A 25,741-nucleotide genomic window follows, 5' to 3' on the forward strand; every position below is an offset into this window, starting at 1 on the left:
CTCTAAAATTAAATAAAAGAATAATATTTATGTCTTATTCTTTTATGAAATGACCATTTAAAAAAATATTGTATACTGTAATATATTTTCTGTTAGGATAAGAAATAAATAAACAAACCAACAGGCCACGATGGTCTCGTTACAACCAACATATCATTTTGAAACTAAGTAATTTTATGTCACTATTTCGATTAGAATCTTTAAAATAAGGTATTCAGAGACATTTTATATCCCTTTATGGTATACAGTAAAACATTCTTCTTTTTTAATTGACAACAGAAATATATTACTTTTATTCAGACAAACATTTTTTTTTTATTACGTATGTAGGTATATAAAATTATCACTACTACTGTTTTAAAATAAATTAAACAATGTAAATTAAAAAATAATCGTGTAAATACCAAAGTGGACAACATTATAAAATAATAAGTCTACATAAGTTGTTTTAAATCGAACGAATGGTTAAATTTTAATATGGTAAATATAACATTTAAGAACAAGTTATAACATTTTATGTATTTTATCGATTTCAAATCGATAAAATACAATAAAAAAAAAAAAGAAAATGTTTCGCCAACACCGTACTTACCTTTAGTTGGCTCGTGAACGGCGATGACTCGTGTTCTGAATAGGGAAGGGATGGGAGATACAAATAATATATATATAATAAATAAATAAATGAACGCAACTTATACCATAACAAATAGAAAATATCATATTCAAACAAATACAAAATAACATAACATATGAATAATAATATAATAATGCGGACTATCTGTCCCTTGAACCTGAATATTAATACTAATAGACAACAAAGTAATAAAATAATAATAAATAGCAAAATAGAGGTACCTCAGAAAGGAATAGGGAAATCACTGGATCACTTCTTTCTTGACCGGAGCTGGCTAGGTGGAGAATCGAATAGAACGAAGCTGATCTAACCGGAACTGGCGATGGATCAATCAGGACAATAATTGTTCCTGTTGTAGTCTGGACCAGAGCTGGACACACGATCAATGTACGAGTCGAAACTGACTGCTTGTATCAATCTAACCGGAACTGGCGATGGATCAATCAGGACAATAATTGTTCCTGTTGTAGTCTGGACCAGAGCTGGACACACGATCAATGTACGAGTCGAAACTGACTGCTTGTATCAATTTAACCGGAACTGGCGATGGATCAATCAGGACAATAATTGTTCCTGTTGTAGTCTGGACCAGAGCTGGACACACGATCAATGTACGAGTCGAAACTGACTGCTTGTATCATTCGTCACACAAGAGAAAACGAATGATATTAAATATACCGACAAAACGGTAAAAAAAATAACGAAGAAACAAAACACGTGGTTTCCTTCTAATTAATATGAAAGAACAACGAAAAAACCATGACGATCGAGAGCACGACGTCGGCCGGAAGACATCTTGTTTTTCTAACGACGCAGTATTACCAGACGCCGTACGTTCCAGCTGAACGGGCGGTGCTGAGTTCTCGACCAAGGGGGACATTGGTGGCATGTATGCCAACTTGCATAAACATACTCCCCCCTTGGGAGACGTAGTCTCACAAAACTGGAACCGATACTTCTTGGCCTTGGTGTAGATGGCTGGTATTGTCATAGTTAGGAAGAAAAAAAGGAAACGGATAGAATCAAAGGATTCCCTAGTTACATTTTTTTTTTTTTTTAGAAAAACTTTAACATTATATAAAACATATTAAATACCAAATACAAAAAATCTAACAAACCTATACTTACAGTTTAAATAATAATATAATACAAATAAAGAATATAATGATAATAATAGCATCCCCCTGCCCAATCAGACCGAATCACCGACGCCCATACACCGGTAACACAGCGGGTAGAAACAACCATGAGTACATGAGTGAACAAGGAGATAAGCTGTATATAGGTGCCCTTAAATTACAAGGGAACCTGAAAGTTAAGTATATTATTCTGTAGGTAAGCGGACCAGCTTCACTACAGGTCTAACCAACGTACCCTGTCCGGTCATCAACTTGACCACGCGGACAACTTCGTTTTGGCCTGACAATAGTTCCATAACCCTACCCAAACGCCAGCCTAATGGTGATGTAAGGTTATCCTTTATTAATACCAAATCACCGACTCTGAGCTGAGTATCGGCGGAGGTCCATTTTAACCGAAGCTGTAAAGTATTAAGATATTCCGAGGACCACCTTTTCCAGAACGCCTAATGACATTGGTGGAGGAGCTTCCACCTTGAAGTTAAACGATCAGATGTGTCTAAGACGTTTGGCTCAGGAACGCACAAGAGAGGCTGACCTATTAGGAAATGTCCTGGAGTTAAACTTTCCAAATCTCCTGGGTCGGATGACAACGGTGTCAGTGGTCTTGAATTCAGAACTGATTCGATGCGACAAATGACAGTGTTGAGTTCCTCATACGACAAAGTATGAACCCCTACTTCTCGGACTAACAGCCTTTTCATAGATTTCACCGCAGCTTCCCATATGCCCCCGAAATGTGGAGCACTAGGGGGGTTAAAATGCCAACTGCATGGGAGGTGTGAACTTAGCTGATCCCGAGTTTTCGCCTCAGAGAAAAACTGACGAAGCTGCTTTGACGCGCCTACGAAATTCGTCCCACAATCGGAATAGATATCGGACGGTAGGCCACGTCGGGCAATGAATCTATCTAGAGCTGCTAAAAAGGCCGATGTTGAAAGATCAGTGACGACTTCTAGGTGAACAGCTTTCACCGTCATACAAACAAGACCGAAATATAACCTTATATTCTCGTGCCTTTCGAAGTTTAAGTTCACGCATAGTCAAAGGGCCAGCAAAATCTATCCCTACTTTTGAGAACGGTCGACATGGTGTGACACGAGAGGGTGGTAAGTCCGCCATTACTGGTTGAGGATTAACAGCTGCAAACCGGACACAGGTAACGCACCCTTTCAATTCATTGCCAATCACTCTACGAATTGACAAGATCCAAAACTGTTTTGAAACGAGAGAAGTCACTAAGCGTGCCCCAGAATGACAAAAAAAATATGCCAATGACGTACCAATAATCTAGAGAGGTGCGAGGTTTTTGCTAATAAAATCGGATGTTTCTGACGAATCGATATTGGGGAGTTGCGCAGCCGTCCTCCCACACGAATAATTCCAGCTGAATCAATGTACGGTGACAGTCGAGCTAACTGTTTGGAGGAAATCCGAGAATTTCGAAGAAGTTCACGATACAACACATGGAAATGAACGAGTTGAGAATGCTTGACGATTACCATTTGTGCTTCATTCAATTCATCTAACGTCAAACTCCCAAGACCTACAGGTTTCTTTTTGCACAACGACACGAAACGTCTTACCCAGACTACGACTCGGAGCATGTGTTGATACGAGGAAAATCTGTCAAACCATTCGTGGTTTTGATCGGAACTGATCAAAAGCGAAATTGACTTAATCTCAGGGATCTCTTCCACTGTGAGTCGCGGAATTTCAGATGGCCAATTGTCTGGTGAGTAGGACAAGAAATTAGGGCCATTCCAATATAGCTCATGACGATTTAATTCGGAAGGTTTCAGGCCGCGAGACGCACAGTCCGCCGGGTTTTCTTCAGACGAGACATGTAGCCACTTACAGGCTGGCAATAATTGCTGAATTTTACTAATTCGATTGGATACGAAGATCTTGTACGATACGTGAGGAGTCGTAAGCCAAGAAAGGACAATAGACGAGTCTGTCCATGCATAGACGTGGGAAATCGTTAACTGAGCTGATAAAATCATATCTAAAATAAACGACGCCAACTTGCGCGGTTTATCAAACCGTTCCACCAACGCCTTCCAGGCCAAGGAATAGGTGTCATTCGAAACCGTTATCCCTTTTACGACCTCAGATGCGTCAAGCTCAAGACAACTCAGAAGGTAATAGAATTTTTCAATGTTGGAAATATTGGAACGACTGTCCACTAGAGCGACGAACCTATCGCGAAAGACTGGCCAATCTGCCCGATCCCCTGAGAACCGTGGGAGAGGGATTTCTGGTAACCGCATAGAATGTGAAGGCTGAACTGCCGACACCGTCACCGTTGGCGATTTAACTGAACCAGGAGGTATAGTTGAACCGGCTGTCGCATCCGACTCAGAACCACATCTTGGCTCTTCAACTACCCTCTCGGGTAAATTCAATGAGGACGAGAAGTTAATTGCCAAAGCTTTCTCTGAAACCACCATTTCATTTGTATCTATCTCGACCGAGTATAAGAATTCCGCTTCTTCACCTAACTCAATCATCGCATCCAATACTGCATCATTCTCAACCACAAACTTTCCCCAAAAATCTGATAGGTCATTGATCGAAATTAGGAATTTTTGTCGGGCGCTCAGATCTGACTCGCCGGACAATCCTAAATCAAGAATGGATTTAATGCGATTGACTATGGCAGTACGTTTAACCACCGCACGGTTCTTAATTCGTTTAAGACGGTCTTCATCCATGGTAAATGATAATTTAATTACCGAAAAATTAAAATAAAGAAACCTCAACAGCAGATATTGTAAACAATTATACGAGATAACGAATTCTATCTAATAACGCAACAGAAAAAAAAAAAAAAATAAAATAAATAAAGATAAAATAAGTAGATATATAAATTTATAAAATAAAATAGACCAAACGATTAACCGAAGTTTAATGATAGATGGAATTGAATGCGAAAAAACCGAACTAAAATTAACAAATATAAACAAGTAAGTACACAATACGAACGTAAAAATAATATCACAGATAAAGGCACGAAATTAAACCTGCGTAGTGTGCCGCGACCGTACCACTAGTCGCGACGCAATTAATAACAATTAATATTATGATAAAAGGCAAAATAACGTTAACGTATGTAATGCTCACAGCGAATACATAAACACAAAAAAAATAATAGAATATATTATAATAACACGTATAGACGACTAAATATATGGGAAAAAATACTAAACGCACAAGATTGTATAATAATAACCTATTGTAATAAGTAGATCGCAAAATAGAAACAAGTTATATATTAATATATGTCAAACGATCAACCAAAATAAAATAATAATAAAGGTAATAGTAAGCGTTTATCCCGTTACGAAAATAATAATTATTAATGAACCCAATACGTATTACCTGCCTATAATTAAGTGTAACGCGACGGAGCCTAAATGTGTACGTTACGCGTCGAACTCAATATTTTTGCGAATTATATATATAAAAACGCTAACTAATATAACGCTAACCCCGGTTGAGAGTATAATAGATAATATTAATTAAAATAAAACTTATAATTACGTAATATTAAGCTCACCTATGGTACAGCTTACCCACAAGTCCCCACAAAACACTAATAAAAATATATACTAACCACGCTCTGCTACCAAATGTTTCGCCAACACCGTACTTACCTTTAGTTGGCTCGTGAACGGCGATGACTCGTGTTCTGAATAGGGAAGGGATGGGAGATACAAATAATATATATATAATAAATAAATAAATGAACGCAACTTATACCATAACAAATAGAAAATATCATATTCAAACAAATACAAAATAACATAACATATGAATAATAATATAATAATGCGGACTATCTGTCCCTTGAACCTGAATATTAATACTAATAGACAACAAAGTAATAAAATAATAATAAATAGCAAAATAGAGGTACCTCAGAAAGGAATAGGGAAATCACTGGATCACTTCTTTCTTGACCGGAGCTGGCTAGGTGGAGAATCGAATAGAACGAAGCTGATCTAACCGGAACTGGCGATGGATCAATCAGGACAATAATTGTTCCTGTTGTAGTCTGGACCAGAGCTGGACACACGATCAATGTACGAGTCGAAACTGACTGCTTGTATCAATCTAACCGGAACTGGCGATGGATCAATCAGGACAATAATTGTTCCTGTTGTAGTCTGGACCAGAGCTGGACACACGATCAATGTACGAGTCGAAACTGACTGCTTGTATCAATTTAACCGGAACTGGCGATGGATCAATCAGGACAATAATTGTTCCTGTTGTAGTCTGGACCAGAGCTGGACACACGATCAATGTACGAGTCGAAACTGACTGCTTGTATCATTCGTCACACAAGAGAAAACGAATGATATTAAATATACCGACAAAACGGTAAAAAAAATAACGAAGAAACAAAACACGTGGTTTCCTTCTAATTAATATGAAAGAACAACGAAAAAACCATGACGATCGAGAGCACGACGTCGGCCGGAAGACATCTTGTTTTTCTAACGACGCAGTATTACCAGACGCCGTACGTTCCAGCTGAACGGGCGGTGCTGAGTTCTCGACCAAGGGGGACATTGGTGGCATGTATGCCAACTTGCATAAACAGAAAATATAAGGTTGTTGTAACTTTCAACCTCATTCACGTTATGACAATTTTATAAGAGTTACTTATTATTTAGTACACATGTACCATTTTTTAATTTATTTTAAAATTTTAATATAATATATTATATCAATATTAACAAAGATAATTTACGAAAAATATTTGGTGATTATCTACGACTCTTTGAAACCGGAAGGTATTGGCATTAAAATTAAAAACCGAGCGAATTAGCAGGAAATTATTAAAGAATAGATAATCAATATAGAATTTTGTACAAGAAAAGTAATTTTTTTTTTAATTGAGTCACTTGAAGGAAACAGCTGAACAATTAATAAACAAAGGATGGAAGTTATAAGACAAGGCACGTGTATATTTTATACCTATTTACATAAAGTTGTTAGTTAAAACATTTAAACCAAATATCTACATAATATAAAAGAATATTTAAAGTTTTAAACAAGTATTTACTTGTAAAGTTTATATTTATCTAAGAATAAAGTATTAAAATGCAACTTTTTGTATGTAGAATCTCGACGCCTAAAATATTGACAAGAGTGATCTACGAGTATACGTTATATTTATTCATGGATATTATTATACATCTACTTAGTGTAATAGTCCAAAGATCCACCTTTGGGTAACAGTTAATGCGATTCTGTTCGCTCTAATGGAAAAGTTACTGAGCCGATATACATACATCTAAATAAATGGGTTGGAAGTAGTTTGAAAATAGTGTAGTTCTTTCAAACTAAAATTCTAACATCTATCATTTTTTGATCGTTAGATGTAACATAAAGATTCTTAATAATATTTTATTTAGAAAACGTTTCTTGTTTATAGGTACATAGTAAATTTCGTTGGTGATTTTTTCTATCAATAAATCAAATTATTTTTTCTCATTCTGTAAAACTACTTTGCTTACATTAATTAGCATTGCTGTTTTGTACTATTTTAACTTAAATTAAATTGCATCAAAAATAAATAAATAAAATTAAAAAGTAAGATTTTTTAGAATTCAATTATTTACGTAATATATTTTGTGGTGAAAAGGTTGTATGAGTGTGAGTAAGAAATATATAGAGAAAAAGAAACTATAGATGAGTTACTGGGTTAAGTATTTTATTTATTTTTTTTTTTTATACAAATAAAAAAGCAAAAATAAATTTTAACATTTAAAAAATGATAGTGAAAAGACATCGATTTATATGAAGATGTTAAATATCACACTCTCTCGTGTTTGTATTTCTTTATTATTTTTTAATATTTTTATTGTTGTATTCGAAAATTTCTGTATTTAAAAATATAAAGTAAAGTCATTGTCAATTTCTATACGGGAATGTTAACGAAAAAACAATACGATCATTGTTTAATAACGTTTTGAATATTTAAGTTCGGATACTTAATAGAACTAAAATGAGATTAATGATTAACTATATAATTATATCAATAATTAATAAATATGCTAGGTTGTTTTTTAAAGAACAATGTTATATTATTAAATAACAAAATTCATGTTAAATTATGTTTCACATTTTGAGCCTTTTTCTCGACCTTCCAAATATATTTATTTGAGTTTATTAGTTGAAATATAATAAAATAGACGATAATTTATTTGAAAATCCTAAAGTTAGAGCGAATGACACGTACACATAGCTATTGGGCCGACAGCGTAACGTGACATACCGAATTGCGTGCCAACAAGTCTTTTATCTATGTTCGTCTTTCTGATTTTCTGCTGTTGCTGTTATCGTGTTCATGCAATGGTATTCAATGACATGTATTTCTTGGATGAAAATCGTATTGTGTAAAAAGATTATGTCTGGAGTACAAAAAATATAATTTCAATCGAAAAATGTATCAAATACGTGTTATGCAATCAACATTTATCAACTTTGTTCGAACAATTAATTTATTACCTATTGTTCTATTTTTTCAATAAAACTATATTTGCATTCAACCGAGGAAACAAAAAAATGTAAAACTTCTTTGCGTTACTTCTAATGACAGTTTGTTTGGAATGCATTATTATTTACTAATGAAATATCTACATTGTGCAGAATTCCCTTTAAATAAAATATAAACGGTATTGTACGTACTCGTATACTTAATGAATCAGTGGTGGCTCGTGGGGTTTACTATTGGTGAGGCACAAATATTTCCCCTCTTCAAAAAATAACGATAGTAGTAAATAAATTACTGTAAAAATCAAAGTCTTAACACTTCATAAAAATAATTTAATATAATGACTACAATAGGTACATTATGTACAGTATATGAGTCTGTTGCACAAAATAGTAATGATTGGGATTCTCTTTCCCACAAAAATTTGACCGCTAACGTTTAAACGTTGTCTAATATCAACATAAAGTGTATGTGTACGACTCAGCAGTGTTGCCATATGCGTTTTTAATTACCTATTTCAATAAGTTTGTTGTAATTGTAATTCGTATAATAAATTATTTCTAAGCTCCTTGACATTGATCGAACAGTTATGGTAACATTGTTTTTTTTTTAATATATACCTATGTTAAGACTTTTGAGTAGAGAAGTACGTCAGTATAGAAGTTTGTATTGCTCTTAAGTGGTGTAAAATGATTTCTTAATTTATTATTATACTTTTATATAACTTTTTATAATGTGGCGATGTGTCTTAAGTCGTAAGAAATCCAATTGTAAAAATACAAGTTCAACACTTTTTTCTTTACCAACAAATGAAAATAGGTATGTAATTGGATTATTAATAATTAGTTATAACTTATAGTTGTCATTAGTTTATAATAGTTTGTATTAGGTTGATACTTGAAAATATTATTTATTAGGTTGAATGTGTGGTTTAAAATTATTATCGTTTTGTGTCTTATAAGACGAATATAATTCGCACTGATAGAATAGATATAACATTACTAGGTACCATGTTCCTTTAGATTATAATCACATTCATATAATTAAAATATCAATGTATATCCAACAAATTAATTGTTATATTATATATTATTATAATTGGCTAACAAATAATTACCAATTTTAAGAACTATATATTACGTATCAAATGTGCCGTCTACGAACTGAGTTTAACTTATCCAATATTATGCACGTCTCACGCTAAAAAATATACTAAATGTACTATTTTAAATTACAATTGACTCGACTAGCATTTTGAAACCACGACTTGAAGCGATGGAAAGTAGGCAAGCTTCACCACGATATGCGCTTTATCGAATTGTTTGTTCTTTGGCCATGACTATAGATATAATGACTGATGTATAGTGACTAGAACCATTGTTCATAACGAAGACGATAAGTCCAACGAATTCTTTAAATAATAAATAAAAAAAAACAATAAATAATAGAATCCGTGTGCCCGAAAACGTCATAATAATGCCTTTCCACAGGTGGGGTAAATTTACTACACTGTTCATCAGAGCACAACAGATATTATGTATCCCCCCCTAACGGGTGCTCGCCGCATACCATGTAAGCGCTGGAAGTAAAAATGGCCAAATTTTTTCATTATATAATATTTATATATATATTAATTGCCAAGTATACCGACTAAATATTTTGATGGAACTATATGCAAATAATTCGTTCAATTTTAATTTAATACAAGTCCTTAGATAATTGGATTTATTTCGATATTTTAGGTAGATCACGTGCTCCATAGAATCACGAGCCGCCACTGTTAAATAAATTAAAAGCATTAATTCACATCTAACGTGTGCTCACCGTGACGTTCATTTCGATAACGCCGCAGAACTTTCAAAACGATTTTTTACGCTCCTTTTCATATCGCACGCGGTGTATACTCAATACAGTGATCTCGTGGCACCGTTGAAACGGATTTTTTTGTTCACGGACGTCGGCGCGCCACCACCACATTAGAACTGCGTGTAGCTTTTCTCACGGAGCGATATTTCTGTCGGCGAACCACGTATTTCCACGGAGGGTCGTGGCGCAGGGCGAGAGGAGTGGGTGGAAATAACGGAAATAAAACAAATCGTCCCCCATGTGTCGTTTGTCTTTTAAAACGCTCCGGTGGCTCTCGACCACATATTATCTGTCTTATCATTGCTCGATTCCTTTCCACCGCGTTCGTGTTCCGCGGAAAAAAAGCTGTCTCCGCTCCACCGTCGTCTGCCGCATTTCCTTCGTTAACGGCGTTTCGCGTTTTAGTGGATTACCGCAGCCACCATCGAGTCACGCACGCCACTGCGTAGTACACCGCTTGTGCAACGTTCCTTCGGTATAATAATATATGATCGTCACCGTTGGAACTTTACCAAAAGCCGACGACTCACAGGGCGTTTGTAACGCGTAGAGGGTGATTTACCAAGCATGTTCACCCGATCTATATTCTTCAATAATGTAGTTATTCAAAATCTGATTATTGCAATTTTTAAATATAATTAAAGATAATATTTTCGAATTCTCGAAATTTCTGTGTATTGCTTAAGGAGTGTTATGTGGAGTTACAAACTTCAGTTTTTTTTTCTTTAAATCAGGCATATTAATATCAGTCAATAAATTCTATTGTGGATTTAAGATATTGACTAAGTCATATTCTTTATTTTATTTTATTTTTCATTTTACTGTATATTACACACGTGTTGTCATTATAGTATATAAAACGTAAATTTTACGATTAATTATTTATTTTATTAATTTTTTTCATTGCGCAGCCGATGTGTAGATTTTAATCGTATTGGCGCAAAGGACGTATATTATTCGAGCAAAGTTAAATATTCGGCCCAATTGACCAACACTCATCGGCGTTACGTTCATTAAGGTATACCGAAAAGGCGGTTCCAAACCTTTATCATGTTCGCCAGCGACGTGTGTATTCACATAGACCAGAATCATTTAAATGCAATTTTTTCAGCACTTTCGTATGATATATATATTATATACAGTATAGTGGACTAATTTAAACCCTCACTTCACTTTTCATAACACGCAAACAACATATTTCCTTTACGGAATCATTCATATGAGTAATTTAAAAAATATGTATTATGTTCTTTAATTAATATTAAATTAAATTTAAAAAGAATTAATATTCTTTTGGAGTCTTATTTATAATAAAAGTATACCTTTTATACGTTGTTATTAACTGTTTATCTAAAACTAGTGTAAACTATTTCGCTGTAAACCCGTTGTTTTGAGTTTTAGATTCAGAGCGAAGCGATGAATATATAAAGTTTTACAATGAAACTGTTTTTTTTTTATACATTTTTAAAATTTTCGTGTTCGTCTTTAATTTTTGGAACATCCAATTTAACATATTATCACAGTAGTGACCTACTTAATGATGAGTACACTCAAAAAATATAATACATCAGACGACTTTCTAGGTTTTTTTTTTTTTAAAATGGTTTTAGAACTAATTAATTAAAAAAAAATAAAAAAAAAATTGCTGGAGAACACTTAAATAATATTATGATGTGACCTAAATCTGTAGATAGTCTAAAATCTAAATGATTGACATCAGTATATTTGGCATTTAAATATGCATATATTTGTGACACTACTAATGGTTTAGCAGTATTATTCTGAGTAGGTTATCCTGTATATGAACTGTTGTATCACTTGTATTGAGTGACACGCGCTTAAACCTACAACGTCTTACCCTCGTACTCATACGCTCTATATAAGTGAATGACTATAATAAAATAATTTATCATACATAGCATAATACCTATATTAATGCTATACTATTATACTGTGTATAATCAATGCTATATTTGAAAATTAAATTTGTCCATCTTTGTTCATTTATGTTGATAAGTTATACGGTTTCTTACTTTAAATATCTGTACTGATCATGATATTATTAATAGTATGGTACTCTTAAGTCTTAAAGTTAGTATGTCAAACGATTGCAGGAGGAACGTTTATCTCAATTATTGGAAGAAAATACTTTTATTACATTAAAACAAACATAATATTATAAAATTCTTCTCTATGTCCGCGTTAGGTCTCTCGGCGTATGACCATCACACACAACACCAACACACACACCAACACACACACACACACCACACACACACACACACAACACACACACACACACACACACACACACACACACACACACACACACACACACACATTCCTGCTGAAATCTAAAACAGTGGAACTCTTCTAACATTCTCGAAATGTTATGTTGCCTCATCATAATTTGAATTTCGGCCCCTTTTTATGTCAATGACTTATACGCTAGAATACTTCATGTTTTCATATCAGATATTTATACGTTAATAACGTGTAATGAAAAATCAACGACGAAACAATTAATTAGGCAAAACGGAACGACCCCGTCCTGAGTACAACTTTTGTAGGAGTAACTATTTTTTTTTTTACACAATTTTTGTCTATAATTTTTTGTATAATAAATGTAAATTGTAAAATGTGATTCTGGACTCTAGTAATTTTCATCGATTAATTAATTTGTTCTAATGCCGAACTGAAAAGTGGATGCTGGACATTGATAGAATTATTATCATGAATGTCTACTTAAGTCTTAAATACAATAGTAGAATTTGCCATTTCAGGTGTAAAATAGGAAAATTTAGAGTATTAGGCTGAACAGATTATAATGGAGAGGGGGCGGGAGTAGAAATGGGGCGTCGAAATGTGTCGAAATGTCTCTGTGTATATCAATTAACTACGTATTCGCACTGTTTCATCATCTATACGTACCTATATTGTATGTGCACTATTCATGTAGGTATACTGTGTGTGCATTATTCACGAATATTCCGTGAGCACTGATCATGTATGCACTTAATATAAATAATTTCTCTAACTTCCAGAAAAATTTTTTCATTAATTACCTAATATTATATCGTAACTTCTAAACAATTCACTTTTGACATGGTTTTATTTACCTGAAATTGGTTTATTATATTTTAAATTAAATAATAAATGAATTGTATTATAAGATATATAATTCCCTTACTTGACATTTTAATTTTATCAGATTTAATAAAAACTTTTGTTTTGCGTATAATATATCAGAAAGCTGAATTTTTAGTTTTAGTTTACTTTGAAAATCGTATGAGTTTTAGTATAGAGTTTCAAAAGTATACAATTTAGTAGAACTGTATAGTATGCATATACACTAGTCACCGTTTATTCCGGACAAATTGGACAGAAAAGTCTTTGTCCAGGTTTAGTGAAATTCAGCGAAATTCAGATTAATCAATGTGTTTTGGAGAAGAAGTTTGATTCGGACTTAATGATTTTATCTATAACAATAAAATGCGAAGGTCTAGATTATCCAGTAGATGGATTAGACGGCGATTGTAGCTCAGTGGTATTCTGCTTACAGTATTTTTGGAAACAAACCATAATTAATTATAATGAACATTAATAATATTTGACGCGCAGTTAGAAGTGTAACAATTTGTTTCTTAAAAAAACAATATCATCATGTAATACCATATTGTAATTATCGGGATTTTTTTTAAGTTTAAAAATTTGTTTTTTATTTTACTTATTATTGTACACTAAATTATACGCATACATCAATATATTCACTTAATCACTTAAATTCAATTTATATTTAAGGTTTTAAGTTTGATGGTTAAAGTTGTTCACATTAGAAATTCCTTTTACTTGTCTGATATAGAAACTATTAGATATATTATAAAGTGTTGTGTGTTAGAATGTACGAAGTAGTTACATTTTATAGTTGTTTTGGGAGCATTAAAATAAAATTTGTAGCTTGGTTTAATTTACGTGAAAGATAACTTCAATAAAATATTCGTATAATATTATCACAAAGAAGCCTAAACACATCCTTATATAATTATATATTTGAATTTTCAACACTTAGTTATTACAGCTCTACAGTAAAGTAAAGTACTTGGTGCTTATTAATATTAAAAGAGGACATTTAAACAAAACACGACCAATAATAGTGCCATAAACCATAAAGTATAAATGTATAATGCATAATGTTAATAAATAATATGTAGTTATGCAATATGCTTCCTGTGCTTATATTTTTAAGTTCTATTGATTTTTTTCAAATGTTCTTTTATTAAAAAAAAATCAAAGTTTTTCTATGTAACTCCTTATGAAATACGTTTATATATTAACAATATCTACTCAGTTACCACACTATTACCACAAAAGGACTTTGATCGTATACATTTTACGATCGATTTGATTCAAAATCTGGTAAAATAAGGTTTAATTTAAATGGGTAGGCCATGCAGAGGGGTAGCAGAAAGGCTAACCAAAATAGATAAACGAGGAAGAAAATGTTTACATAGAATTGGATAATTTGTTCAGAGACCAGAGATAAATTCAATTTCTGAACCACCTTTTCAGGCATTAATAGGAACAAGTGAGCAAAAGATTTGATCCCTAAGTTTATTTCATTCAGTTGAAGATCAAATTCTGTGAACATTTGTATGTGTAAATTCATTTTCGTATTAATAAACCTGTAGTGTGCTTATTTTATTATTGCAATTGATTCAATCATTGTCATTTATGTGAATTGAATTTCTGTGGTGAATAAATGACCACGTGTGTGAGAAATAAAAAATAAACTTACTTCTAGTGAAACTTAATGATAAATATAAGATAATTTTTTTTAGAAGTTTAGAGTATTTTCCATATCATACTGAATAATAGTAAATTTATATTTAAATTTTTATGGGATAAAGAAAATAGTATAGGAAGAGGAGGTTGATACAAAAATAATCATCAAATAAAAAGAGAATGAAAATACTTTTAAATATTAAATTGTTTGTTCAAAGGAAAAAAATGTATTTAGTAGATAGTTTGATAATAGTTTTCATAACATGAAAATAAAAATTTAAATTTTATGAAATATAAAATTAAATTTATATGTTGCTTTATAGTTTATGATTATCCTACAACACAGTTTCTGTTGTTAATATGAAAAAATATTAAATTTGCTTATAAATGTTTAAACAAGTTCGGTTTTTTTTAGTGAATCAAAATATTTAAATAATATCTATATTTTAAAATATACTATTGTACAACTCAGACAAGTTTATCTAGTGTGTTAATGGTGACGAATATGTGTACACAGTTCAATAGTTGGTATATAAATGAAAAAAAAAGAATATAAGATTTTTCTTTTCACAAATTATTTGACCTTCATCTTGCACGCTGTATCGTTCGTGTTTAAACTCTGGTCATAAATCTAATCTTGAGAAAAGATGTGTAGATGGTCCCTGTAGAGGTGTAAACTAGAGTCGCTAAAAATATTTCAGAAATCCAGACAGTATGCAAAAAATTTTGGGTCAGCCATTCAATCACGCGGGTAAGCCCAAGTAACGTAGTTGGTGCCTCCTGTATAGGAAGCTGAATATTTATTACATGTCCCTTTAACACCTCCAGTACTCCACACGCCCAATTTACAATCCCCGTGTGTATGTAGTCTCGCGCTAGTGTATCAAGTTATGATGATTTTTAATGTGAAATTGGGAATTGCCACGTATTTCGATAATTTATTATTATTATTATTATTATTATTATTGTTTGATTTGATCGAATATTCATGTTTTGTCACAACTGTGGATTCCCGAGTGAATGCCAAACTACTGATTCACCTCTATCGTATTTCTACTACAGTTACCCGAAATTTTGGCTATAAACGAGACGATGATCCCCCGAGAGTTAGGTTGGTAAGGGATGAACATAAAAAAAATAAAATAAAAATACGTAGGTATATTTATTCTGAGCGTGATTTGAATAATAATAACGTTACGTCGTTGACGTTATGCCGAAATTTCGGGTTTCAGTACTATATTCGTTTATTTACACAGGATATGAACGATATGAACGATTCATTCTCCGATTGGAAGTCGTATAAAAATGGATTATTTAGTTCTTTACGGTTACTTAAACGGTACCGACTACAACTGAAAACTTAATTTATCTTTTTACGTTGTTTCATTATGTAAATATGTTATGAATATTAATAAATTATTAAACTATAACATTTATACTGTTATAAGTAAACTGTAAAGATTTATATTTTTTTTTATATTGTGATAACTGATGAAGTGTCTAATGTTTAGGTAGTATGGAAAAATTTTAGGAAACTAAAAATTATTTTATTAGTTACCATATACAACAAGTAAATTTAACTTTTATTAAATTAACCTAATTTCTTCCATTTTAGTTATAAGTATTTAATAACTGTTTAGTATTTATTTGTTAATTGTGAGCATGAGTTATTGTTGAATAAAAAAACACTACAAACATATACTTTTTATTATACCACCCACTTTCTTTTGTAATGATATTATGGGACATTATTGCACTACGATTTAGAGCTGCCAGTTTCTGCATGGATTGGGCATACATACGTAGTTTGGGCCGTTAACCTATCGCCAAAATCCTAAGAACGAAACTTATGAGATTTTTAGTATGTACTTAATGTATTGTTTGTAATAAATAAAATTACTATCATTATATAATGGACGTAAAATTTGTAGGATAGTAAAATAAAACGCTATTGTTATCAGTGGACGAATAAAATAAAATATATGTATTATAATCTTATTAAAAAAATATTTAAGATGTGTGAATTAAACCTACTGATATCAAAACAACACTACTAAATTAAAAACATCATGATCACAAAAACAAAGTATAATAAATAATATAATATATACGAACATGCAATTGTAAGACAAATAACCATGGAGATGTACACTAATGTAATTTTGTATATAATATATAGTTGTTCTAAACTAATTACATGCCTTAATAAATTAATGGCTGAGACTTAATCGTCGAGACGTCATAAAAACGATCAGAAGGAGAAAAAAAACAACGATGACGATAATAATAATAATAATAATTATTATTATAATAATGTCTCCTAATTGTCCGATACTCAAAACAGGTACAAGTGAGATGATAAAATTAATTCATGGTATAGCACGGATCATAGTTGGATGAATGGTGTTGGGGGAGGAGCATATGTAGTATTTATATTGTACAAAGTGGTACAAGCAGATTTTTACCTCATATATTGAAAACGGATGGTAATTTTCCCTCGATACAATAGCGTTGTCGCGTTGGCGTCATTCAATTAATATTAGGTTTAGATCTAAATACGACTAAGTTTTCGGGTAGTTATTTAAAAATATGAGAAGAACAAAATTAAGATAATAATAAAAAAAACATCGATTTACACATTTTATTAGTTACACTCACGAATGGACACCGAATGATTACCAATTACAGTTTAATATAATCGTTAAGTATTTTGTTTAGAGAAAACTTAAAGAATTTTAATTTCATTATCAAAAATTATACATCTTAAATAAATAAGTGCGTTTTTATGTTTTTTTAAGAAAATATAGTATGATATGCTCATGCCCCCTCCGAAAAGTGAAAATCGATGGAATTCAAGAATTTAAACGGTTTGACAATATCGCCAGAAGTTTGTGTATGATTTTAGAAAACTTTTTACCCAAACATTTTGCCCGAGGTATTTTAACTATAAACCACAGTAACCTGTTAATTCATTTATTAGACAAAACTATTGCTAACATTTATAGGTAGTAATTGTTCTGAGTAAAGTGAAAACTCTTGTTTTTAAAATTTAATATATTTAAAAAAAAAATTATTTTTAAATTTAAAGATTTTTTCTTTTAAAATGTGTGTTTTTTAGTTAAAAATAAGAAAAACAGTTTTTCACTGTTATTTATTAACAATAATAATAGTAAAATATAAGCACATTTTATAGAAATTAATATTGTCACGATTCACAATAGATTTGGATAATATTTCGGTTTAACATTGTTTAATTAATTAATGTAAAGTTTTTGAGGAAAGTACATCAGTTGGATTAAAGACATATTTTATAAGTGTCATTGAATAAAATGAATAAAATGAAATGAAAATATTAGAGATTCAATGTTAAGCTTATAGCATTTGAAGTGACAAAATTATATTTTGAAATCCGCACTGAAATAGACATCGGAGGAACGAATATTGATTAGAAAATCTATATTAGACAGAGATGAATAGATGCAGTAAAGAAAAGTTAATAGTAAAGTAATTAGAGTCTGAGAATGACATAGTTAACGAAAGGAATGTTGCTTCGAAATTTTTTTAAAAAAAAGTTTAATTAAATTAAATAAAACTAGAACTCTAATCTATATAATATAATTATTATAAATATATTAAATTAATAATTAACAAACAAAAATCATAAATAGATAATTTCGTCAGTATAAAATAAGTAAAGAAATGCTTTTTAACGTCTAAAAAATAATTAAAATAAAATAAGTATTATATAATAATAAAACGTGAGTTAGAACAATAAAACACAAGTTTAAAAATAAAAAAAAGTATTTTATAAAATCATCTCACTAAGAATAAATAAATTTTCTAGTACAATCAATTTACATTTCTGATTATAAATTATACTTACATCAAAAATGTTTAAGTACTGTACAATTAATAACTTATTATTTTATAATTAGGTCAACAGGATTTTTATATATTGCTTTGTATTGTTGGTTTTCTATCAACAATACTGCCATATACTTTATCGTATTTTGATAATAACGTGTGATTATTATAATAAAAACGTTTATCAAACAATATGTATGATAATATTTGTTTAAGTTTTATAATTGAAAATGTTACAATTAAATGTTTAAAAACCTCGTTATAACTGATTGAAATGTTTGCTTTTTATACTTAATCTTATAATAAAAAATAGTACTTCTTCATCTATGATATTAATATTTTTAGTAGAATAGGGGTTTTTTTTTTATATTTTTATAATCACACAAAATTGAAACTGAATCTACCAACACTATTTGCGTTTTGACTGTTCGAATTATGTTTATTTTTGGGTTATATATCGTTTTAATATAAACATTATTGATTTGAATTATTAAAATAAATATTTTATAGAATATTATATTGGTGTCGTCAATTTTATTATTATTGAATTTAACTGTTGATATAAATTGAATAAATAACTAATAACAAGGAAAAAATAATAGGTTCTAACACTGTGTAGTATCAACATGGAAAAAGTAAGCACAATATCATCTGTCTATTCATATGTAATTCGATCAACCACGGTTATTATATGCACGTAATACTGTAATCCTCTTGTAAACAGCGTGCTTGCATTTGAATTGAACATCTTACGGACGGACTTTGGGTTGCTCGTCGTATTGTAAACAATAACCTTCTTTTGAGCTATTTACTTTATTTTGATTAAAAAAAGATCCCTATTTTTCAGAGAATGGTTTTTATATTATTGATTTATACTTGAGATATTCATCTGAAACAGCATTCCATCTATATACTTTTTCATTTCTTCTCTTTATGTAGACATCACTACAAAATTATGTTGAATATCAAAGAAAATGTAATTTATATATTATATTAATAATTCTCAATTCAAAATGAAAGCATCCAATAGAAATGCCATTTTTCTAAATTCTAATGACATGTTAATTGCGTTGGTAAATCGAATAATCATTAATATCGACGTAGTAGTAAATTAAACTATTACCGTCTATTAGGTTTTTAGTGATATTGAAAAAAAATTATTACCTTAAACAAGTATAAAAAGTATAAATAACTTAAGTATTTTAGTCGCCACTATAGGTGTTTACTGTTTAGACATCTATAATTCTATTTCAATGAATTTGTTTTTTTTTTTGTTCATGTAATATTATTATTATAAATAAATAGAACGATAAAAATAGAATAGACTTAAACAAAAGTAGTTATCGATAGTTCGTCACTATCGTCAGTCTTAATCGTAACGTTTTGTACTATGGATCACTAAATACTCATAGGAACAAATACATTAATACATTGTAGTCAAACGTTTATCGCGATCATTAGTTTTTGGGGTGACGATGACAAGTACGTTTTACACTAAAACCGAACAATAAAAATTTCGGAGAGAGCGTATTCCCTTTCTCTTTACTCGAATTTATACATTAGCCTCCGTTTTCTACAATAAAATCGTTACGCATGTAGTTTACTATCGAAGTGTATTGAAATTCTCCGTCTTCTCATTTATGCCAACTATCAACACACGTTATCGTTCCGAAAATTATTTAAATACTTCATCTTGTTTATTGTCTTCCATCGTACGTGCTTTATTAAACATCACTACCTTCCATTACAGTCTTTGGTTTTAAAACGACTAAGCAAAAAAAAAAAAGAAATGCTAATAGCCTGTGGTAGATTTGACGAATGTTCTGTTTGAGTAAAGATGATGATCAACGTGACGTATACTCTTTAAACGATAAATATCGTTAAATATTTTACAAACACTAATAATATTCTACGTTAAAATGTTAATAATATTTCAGCATTTTATCATCAAAGTATTGAGAGAATTTTTTATTGAACGAATAAGTAAAATAAATATGATGTAAACTGTTTTAAGTTCTTATCGTTCTTATATCAATATAAGTGTTTAAAAATTAAAAATTAAAACATAAATGATTAATTTTCAATTAATAAGAAATACTATTTTTATATACGATTTATCTGAAGACTATTATAATATATTAATGTGATTAAGTATATAAAGAAAATAATTTTTTATAGAACAAAAGATTATAGAGTCGTATTGGTATTAAGTTATTTTAATTGGTTATCTAAATGAATGTATTATTTAAGAAACACGAATTAATATAAATTTATTTAACTGAATGAATATTTTATGTTGGAAAATGCTGTGTTTTTACTGTTATATTAATGTGAAATGTTGATAAACTGTTATATATCATTATTAAAATTAGTAATAATATAATCAGTTAAAATGTAAAATAATAATTATAATATAGTATTAATACACAACGGTTTTTATTAAAACCGATGGTTACAAAATATTATGTAGTAGGTATTATTTTAAATATTTTACAACAAAGAGAACTTTCAATTTGATGAGCTCAATAGCTGCGATTTAATTATTTCAGTTTTTAATTAAATTTGTGCATTGAATTCATACTTTTTTTTTTGCGATACCGATACTTCCTCACTAATACTATTTTAGATTGCGAATGACGTGCGCCAGATATTCTTAAGCCGTAAAATGTAATCAATTTTGAATAACACACGTTTGTGCGTGCGTGAGCCGTTAGATCATCAAACATCACTTTACTGAAGTGTTATTATTAGGTAAATTCTATACAGGTAATAAGAAACGCCGCGTATCCATAACGATCAACTTGAGGGTATTATAATAATACTCAGGTAACACTTTTAATACTTCTTCTCATTTTTTTTTTGTTTTTCGTACCATCATTGGTATCTGATTTGGATGTTTCAATAATATTCCGATATATATATAATATAATAATATATATTTATAGACATTTTTTTTCTCGTACGTTTCAATCGTAAAATAATGAACGCACGGCAGCGTCGTAGAAAGGCAGTCAGCTATAGTCTACGATAGGTACGTAAAATACCCGACGATCACAACAACTGGCTTCGGTTCATTTTTCCGGTCGGCTAAGTCAAAAACTTATTCTGGGCCATAAAAATCGTAATTCCGTATCTACACCGGACCTTGATTCCGAACGATGCTGCGCCGCGTCGCCAAAATACGATAAGCCAACGCACAGCTTAGTGCCTATACAGCGGGCCACGAACGACGCTTCTCTCTTATTCGTACACTCGCGTGTTACCTACCGTATTTCACGGAGTTCCGTGCCACACATTATTATTAATATATTCATTTCGATTTCGTATTGTGCACGGAAATCGATTTCACAACGTTTCACGCATCTCGCTAAACGCATATTGCTCCGACACACACATATCACAACACAATAGTCAATATTGGGTAACACAATCTAAAAATATATAGTTCAAAACAAAATATGATAAAATTATCATTTCCTATAAAATTTATTATATTGCATAATAATATGACTTATATAAGTATAGCATCCGTGATGGAAATTAAAGTCATTGAAACGATCATTCGTGTGGGGCAATGATTTTAATATTAGAATGAACACGTGTTTATATAATTATATCATTATGTATTTCATAAACGTAGCACAATGTAGTGGTATCGGCAGAGCGATGCAGTGTACCGACGACTTTTGCAAGCAATCGTTTTTGTCAATCTCGATGATATAAAATGTAAAAATCTGCTTATTTCTTATTCAGTTATATGAATCGACTTTGTGATAAATATTATATTGTACAATGCACATCAATTGTAACTGTTTTAAATACGTATTTTCATTATTAATGGTTCGTCTGTTTTTAAACCAAATATTGTTATAATAAAATGTACAATTATCTAACATTTACATTTTAGTTTCCAACCTCTCTTATATAAATTGTATAATAATAATTATAATAAGAAAAACAATCATTAAAAATTGTAATAACTACTGCATTTTATAAAGCGACGAGGATATAATATTATATTGTTTAAATGGATGTATATTTTACGGGGTCAAAAGTTAGATCAGTTAAAGGTCTTGAGTTTATTTATTACTAGCTGTTTATTGAAATAAATGATAAGAGATATTAATATCCTGTATAACTGAGGTTTTAAAATGTTCCACTCGATCTCTGTAGCGAAGTTAACAGTAGTTAAATAAAATACATCTATAGGATTTCATAATTCAAATGACTGCTGTTATTGAAATGCAATTGCAAAATTGTTTTTATTGAATTTAATTTGTAAAATGTATAGACATATAATATTATATTGTAAATCCAAGCTATAAATGAGAATATCGTTTATTATCACGTTATCTCATTTATGTGCCTTATAATATACCAAATATTCATTTACATAATAAATTGATATTTTTGTTTTTTCTATTTTTAAATAATTAATATTGTATACTTATTTGTGATGTTTTATGGTGTACAACTCGGTGTAAAATAGTATATTTTTATTCTGGTCCACTTTTGTTCCCACAACGATTTTTCATTATACATAAAAATAAACCATATTTTCTTGGTTGAATTTTTTAATAGGATTCTTAAAAGTCATTACTTTTTCTAAATTATATAGTTTGTAAAAGGAACTAAAAGTTCGATTGCCTTTCCTTGCTTTTTGAAAAACTCTAAAATGTAAAAATGAAAGTTGAAAATTGGAAAAACCTTAAATTTAAAATGAATGTATTAAAATAGGATAACAAAATATTAAATATTTGAAAAAAAACGTATTTTGTACCTAATTATATTTAATAGGTACGTTTATTATTTTTAAATGATTTTAAGGTTTTGGTTAGTAAATCTCAAATTTTAAATAAACGACGAGATTTATTATCAAAAAATCGTGTTTTTAAATTTGTATCAAATAAAATAAAATGAAAAAATAATAAGTTAAAAAAATTGTAATTATCAAATTGACTATACTTAAAAATTCTAAGAATTTATGCAATACAATTGAAATTTCAACTCTTTTATTTATATCATTTTTCAGAAAAATGATTTTTTTTTTTTGTGTAATATTTACATTCTTATTCATTTATACTTATTTCTTCTTTATCCATAACGATAAACCGTGTCAAATAAAACTGGTGAAGAAATAAGACAAAAGTGTTGAAAAGTTTATAGTGAATTAAAAAGTTTCTAACTGGCAGATGCGTAATTTCGTGCACTTCGAGTTAATTTTATGTTTTGAAATCCATTTTTAAAACACTCCTTTAATGTTACTAAAAAATTCACTTACCGACAAACAACAACAACATTTTGTAAAATATTTGAAATTGTACCTATAAGTTCATTTCATTCATTACTTTTATTATTTTTACAAAGCTGCTAGACGGGTTTTTAGTGTCAATAAAATTAAAATTACTTTCTTCGATATCATGTTTTGCTAAAAATGTTTATTGTTTATGTTTTATTAATATTATACAATTATGTGTTGAAATACGAAAAATATATGAGATTATGAATTAAAATCTTAAATGATAAATTTATTTATAAAACTTAAACTCTGCTTTAATTTTTTTTCACTACTTACTATATTTTTTTGTTAAAATGATTAAACATATAGAATCTTTTAAAATTGAAAACCAATAATATATTTGTATTTTAAAGCTCTAAAAGGCAGATTTTTTAAATTCTTAATAGATTTAAGTGTCACAGTAAAATACCGATTGCCGTTTAATGTTTTTGAAGGAATGTCAGGAAACATTTAGTTTTTACTAAAATCCATTAACTTTTTTAAATCATCATAACATGTAGACTTACCAATATTTTGTGGCAAGATAAGTAAAATGAAATGACCTAGTCTGTAAACTCTGTTTTCCCTTTATTATTATTATTTTTTTTTTTAAGTACTACAACAAATATCTAGTGGAACTACCATGTTTTAGCTTGATATCAACCAATTTCATTATATGATGTTGACCCAAATATGCTTTGAAGAATTACTTTAGTTGGGTAAAGTACTCTTGAATCGCGTAAAAAAAAAAATCAATTTTGTAGCTTTTATAAATGTTTAAATAAATATTATATGCTTTTTCAGAACATTTTCGTGTAAAATGTTATCAGATTGAGTTAAATTAAAAATAGGCTTATCATTATCACAACTCGCTAGGGGAAATAATTTATCACAATTTTACTGCACCCAAAAGAGTTTTTTGAAAACTAGTAAAAGAAAAAACACACAAGATAAATATTTTGAACATTGCAGAATAATGTTGAGTTATTTTTTATAGAATTTTCATGTAATATAAATAGTAAAATTTTGTAGAACAAACAAAATTAATAATTTAAACTATTTATTTTACCAAAATTTTTTTTTAAAAAAATAACTGCGTAAATGATAATATTTGACCGTACAATGTGATGAACTTTTAATGTTATTAACATGGTTTTAAAATATTTTATTAAATGTTAACAATTTTCATTTTGTAGCTTCTATTGACTTCGTTGTTTTTACTTTTGCAATTATAATTAAATAATATTCTACATGCGACTTTTGAATTAATTGTATACATTTTGTTGACTATTATTGTTCTTTTATAAATAAATAATATTATTTAATATTATATTATAATATGTAACTTTTGATTTCTACTTCAATTTTCCTGATTTTTTTCATATTGTATTATTACAATTCTTTAACATTATAAAATTAATTAAATATATTATAATTTCAAGTTTTTTAGATTTGCCATAAATTATAAAGCATTATTGACTGTTCAATATACGTATATACTTGTAAAATATTTTACAAAAATATTGATTTTGTTGATAAATAAAAAATAAGCAATCTGCACATTTTTGCTTGTCTATTCGTCCATTTTGCAGTAAATATATTTTTGATATGGTCGTAAATTTTGAAGATTTTTTTTTAATGGCGTTTTTACGATGTTCACACATCAC

At 29.8% G+C, this 25,741-nt stretch overlaps 1 protein-coding gene across 2 annotated transcripts in view; it reads left to right on the forward strand.

Annotated features, from left to right (window-relative positions):
* The window catches only part of LOC114130276 (B-cell receptor CD22-like), a 332,047-nt gene that overhangs the window by 54,044 nt on the left and 252,262 nt on the right, over positions 1–25,741 (forward strand). Inside the window, exon 1 of one of the 2 annotated variants that reach the window (XM_050204079.1) lies at positions 8,970–9,103. The exons of the other annotated variant lie outside the window; for it this stretch is intronic. Coding sequence (XP_050060036.1) covers positions 9,094–9,103 — 10 coding nt within the window. The 5' untranslated portion in view covers positions 8,970–9,093. Of the gene's footprint in view, positions 1–8,969; positions 9,104–25,741 lie in introns of those variants that run through there. 2 annotated transcript variants of the gene reach the window in all.

This window comes from Aphis gossypii, chromosome 3 (assembly GCF_020184175.1).
Source record: "Aphis gossypii isolate Hap1 chromosome 3, ASM2018417v2, whole genome shotgun sequence".
Taxonomy (NCBI): Eukaryota; Metazoa; Arthropoda; class Insecta; order Hemiptera; family Aphididae; genus Aphis; species Aphis gossypii.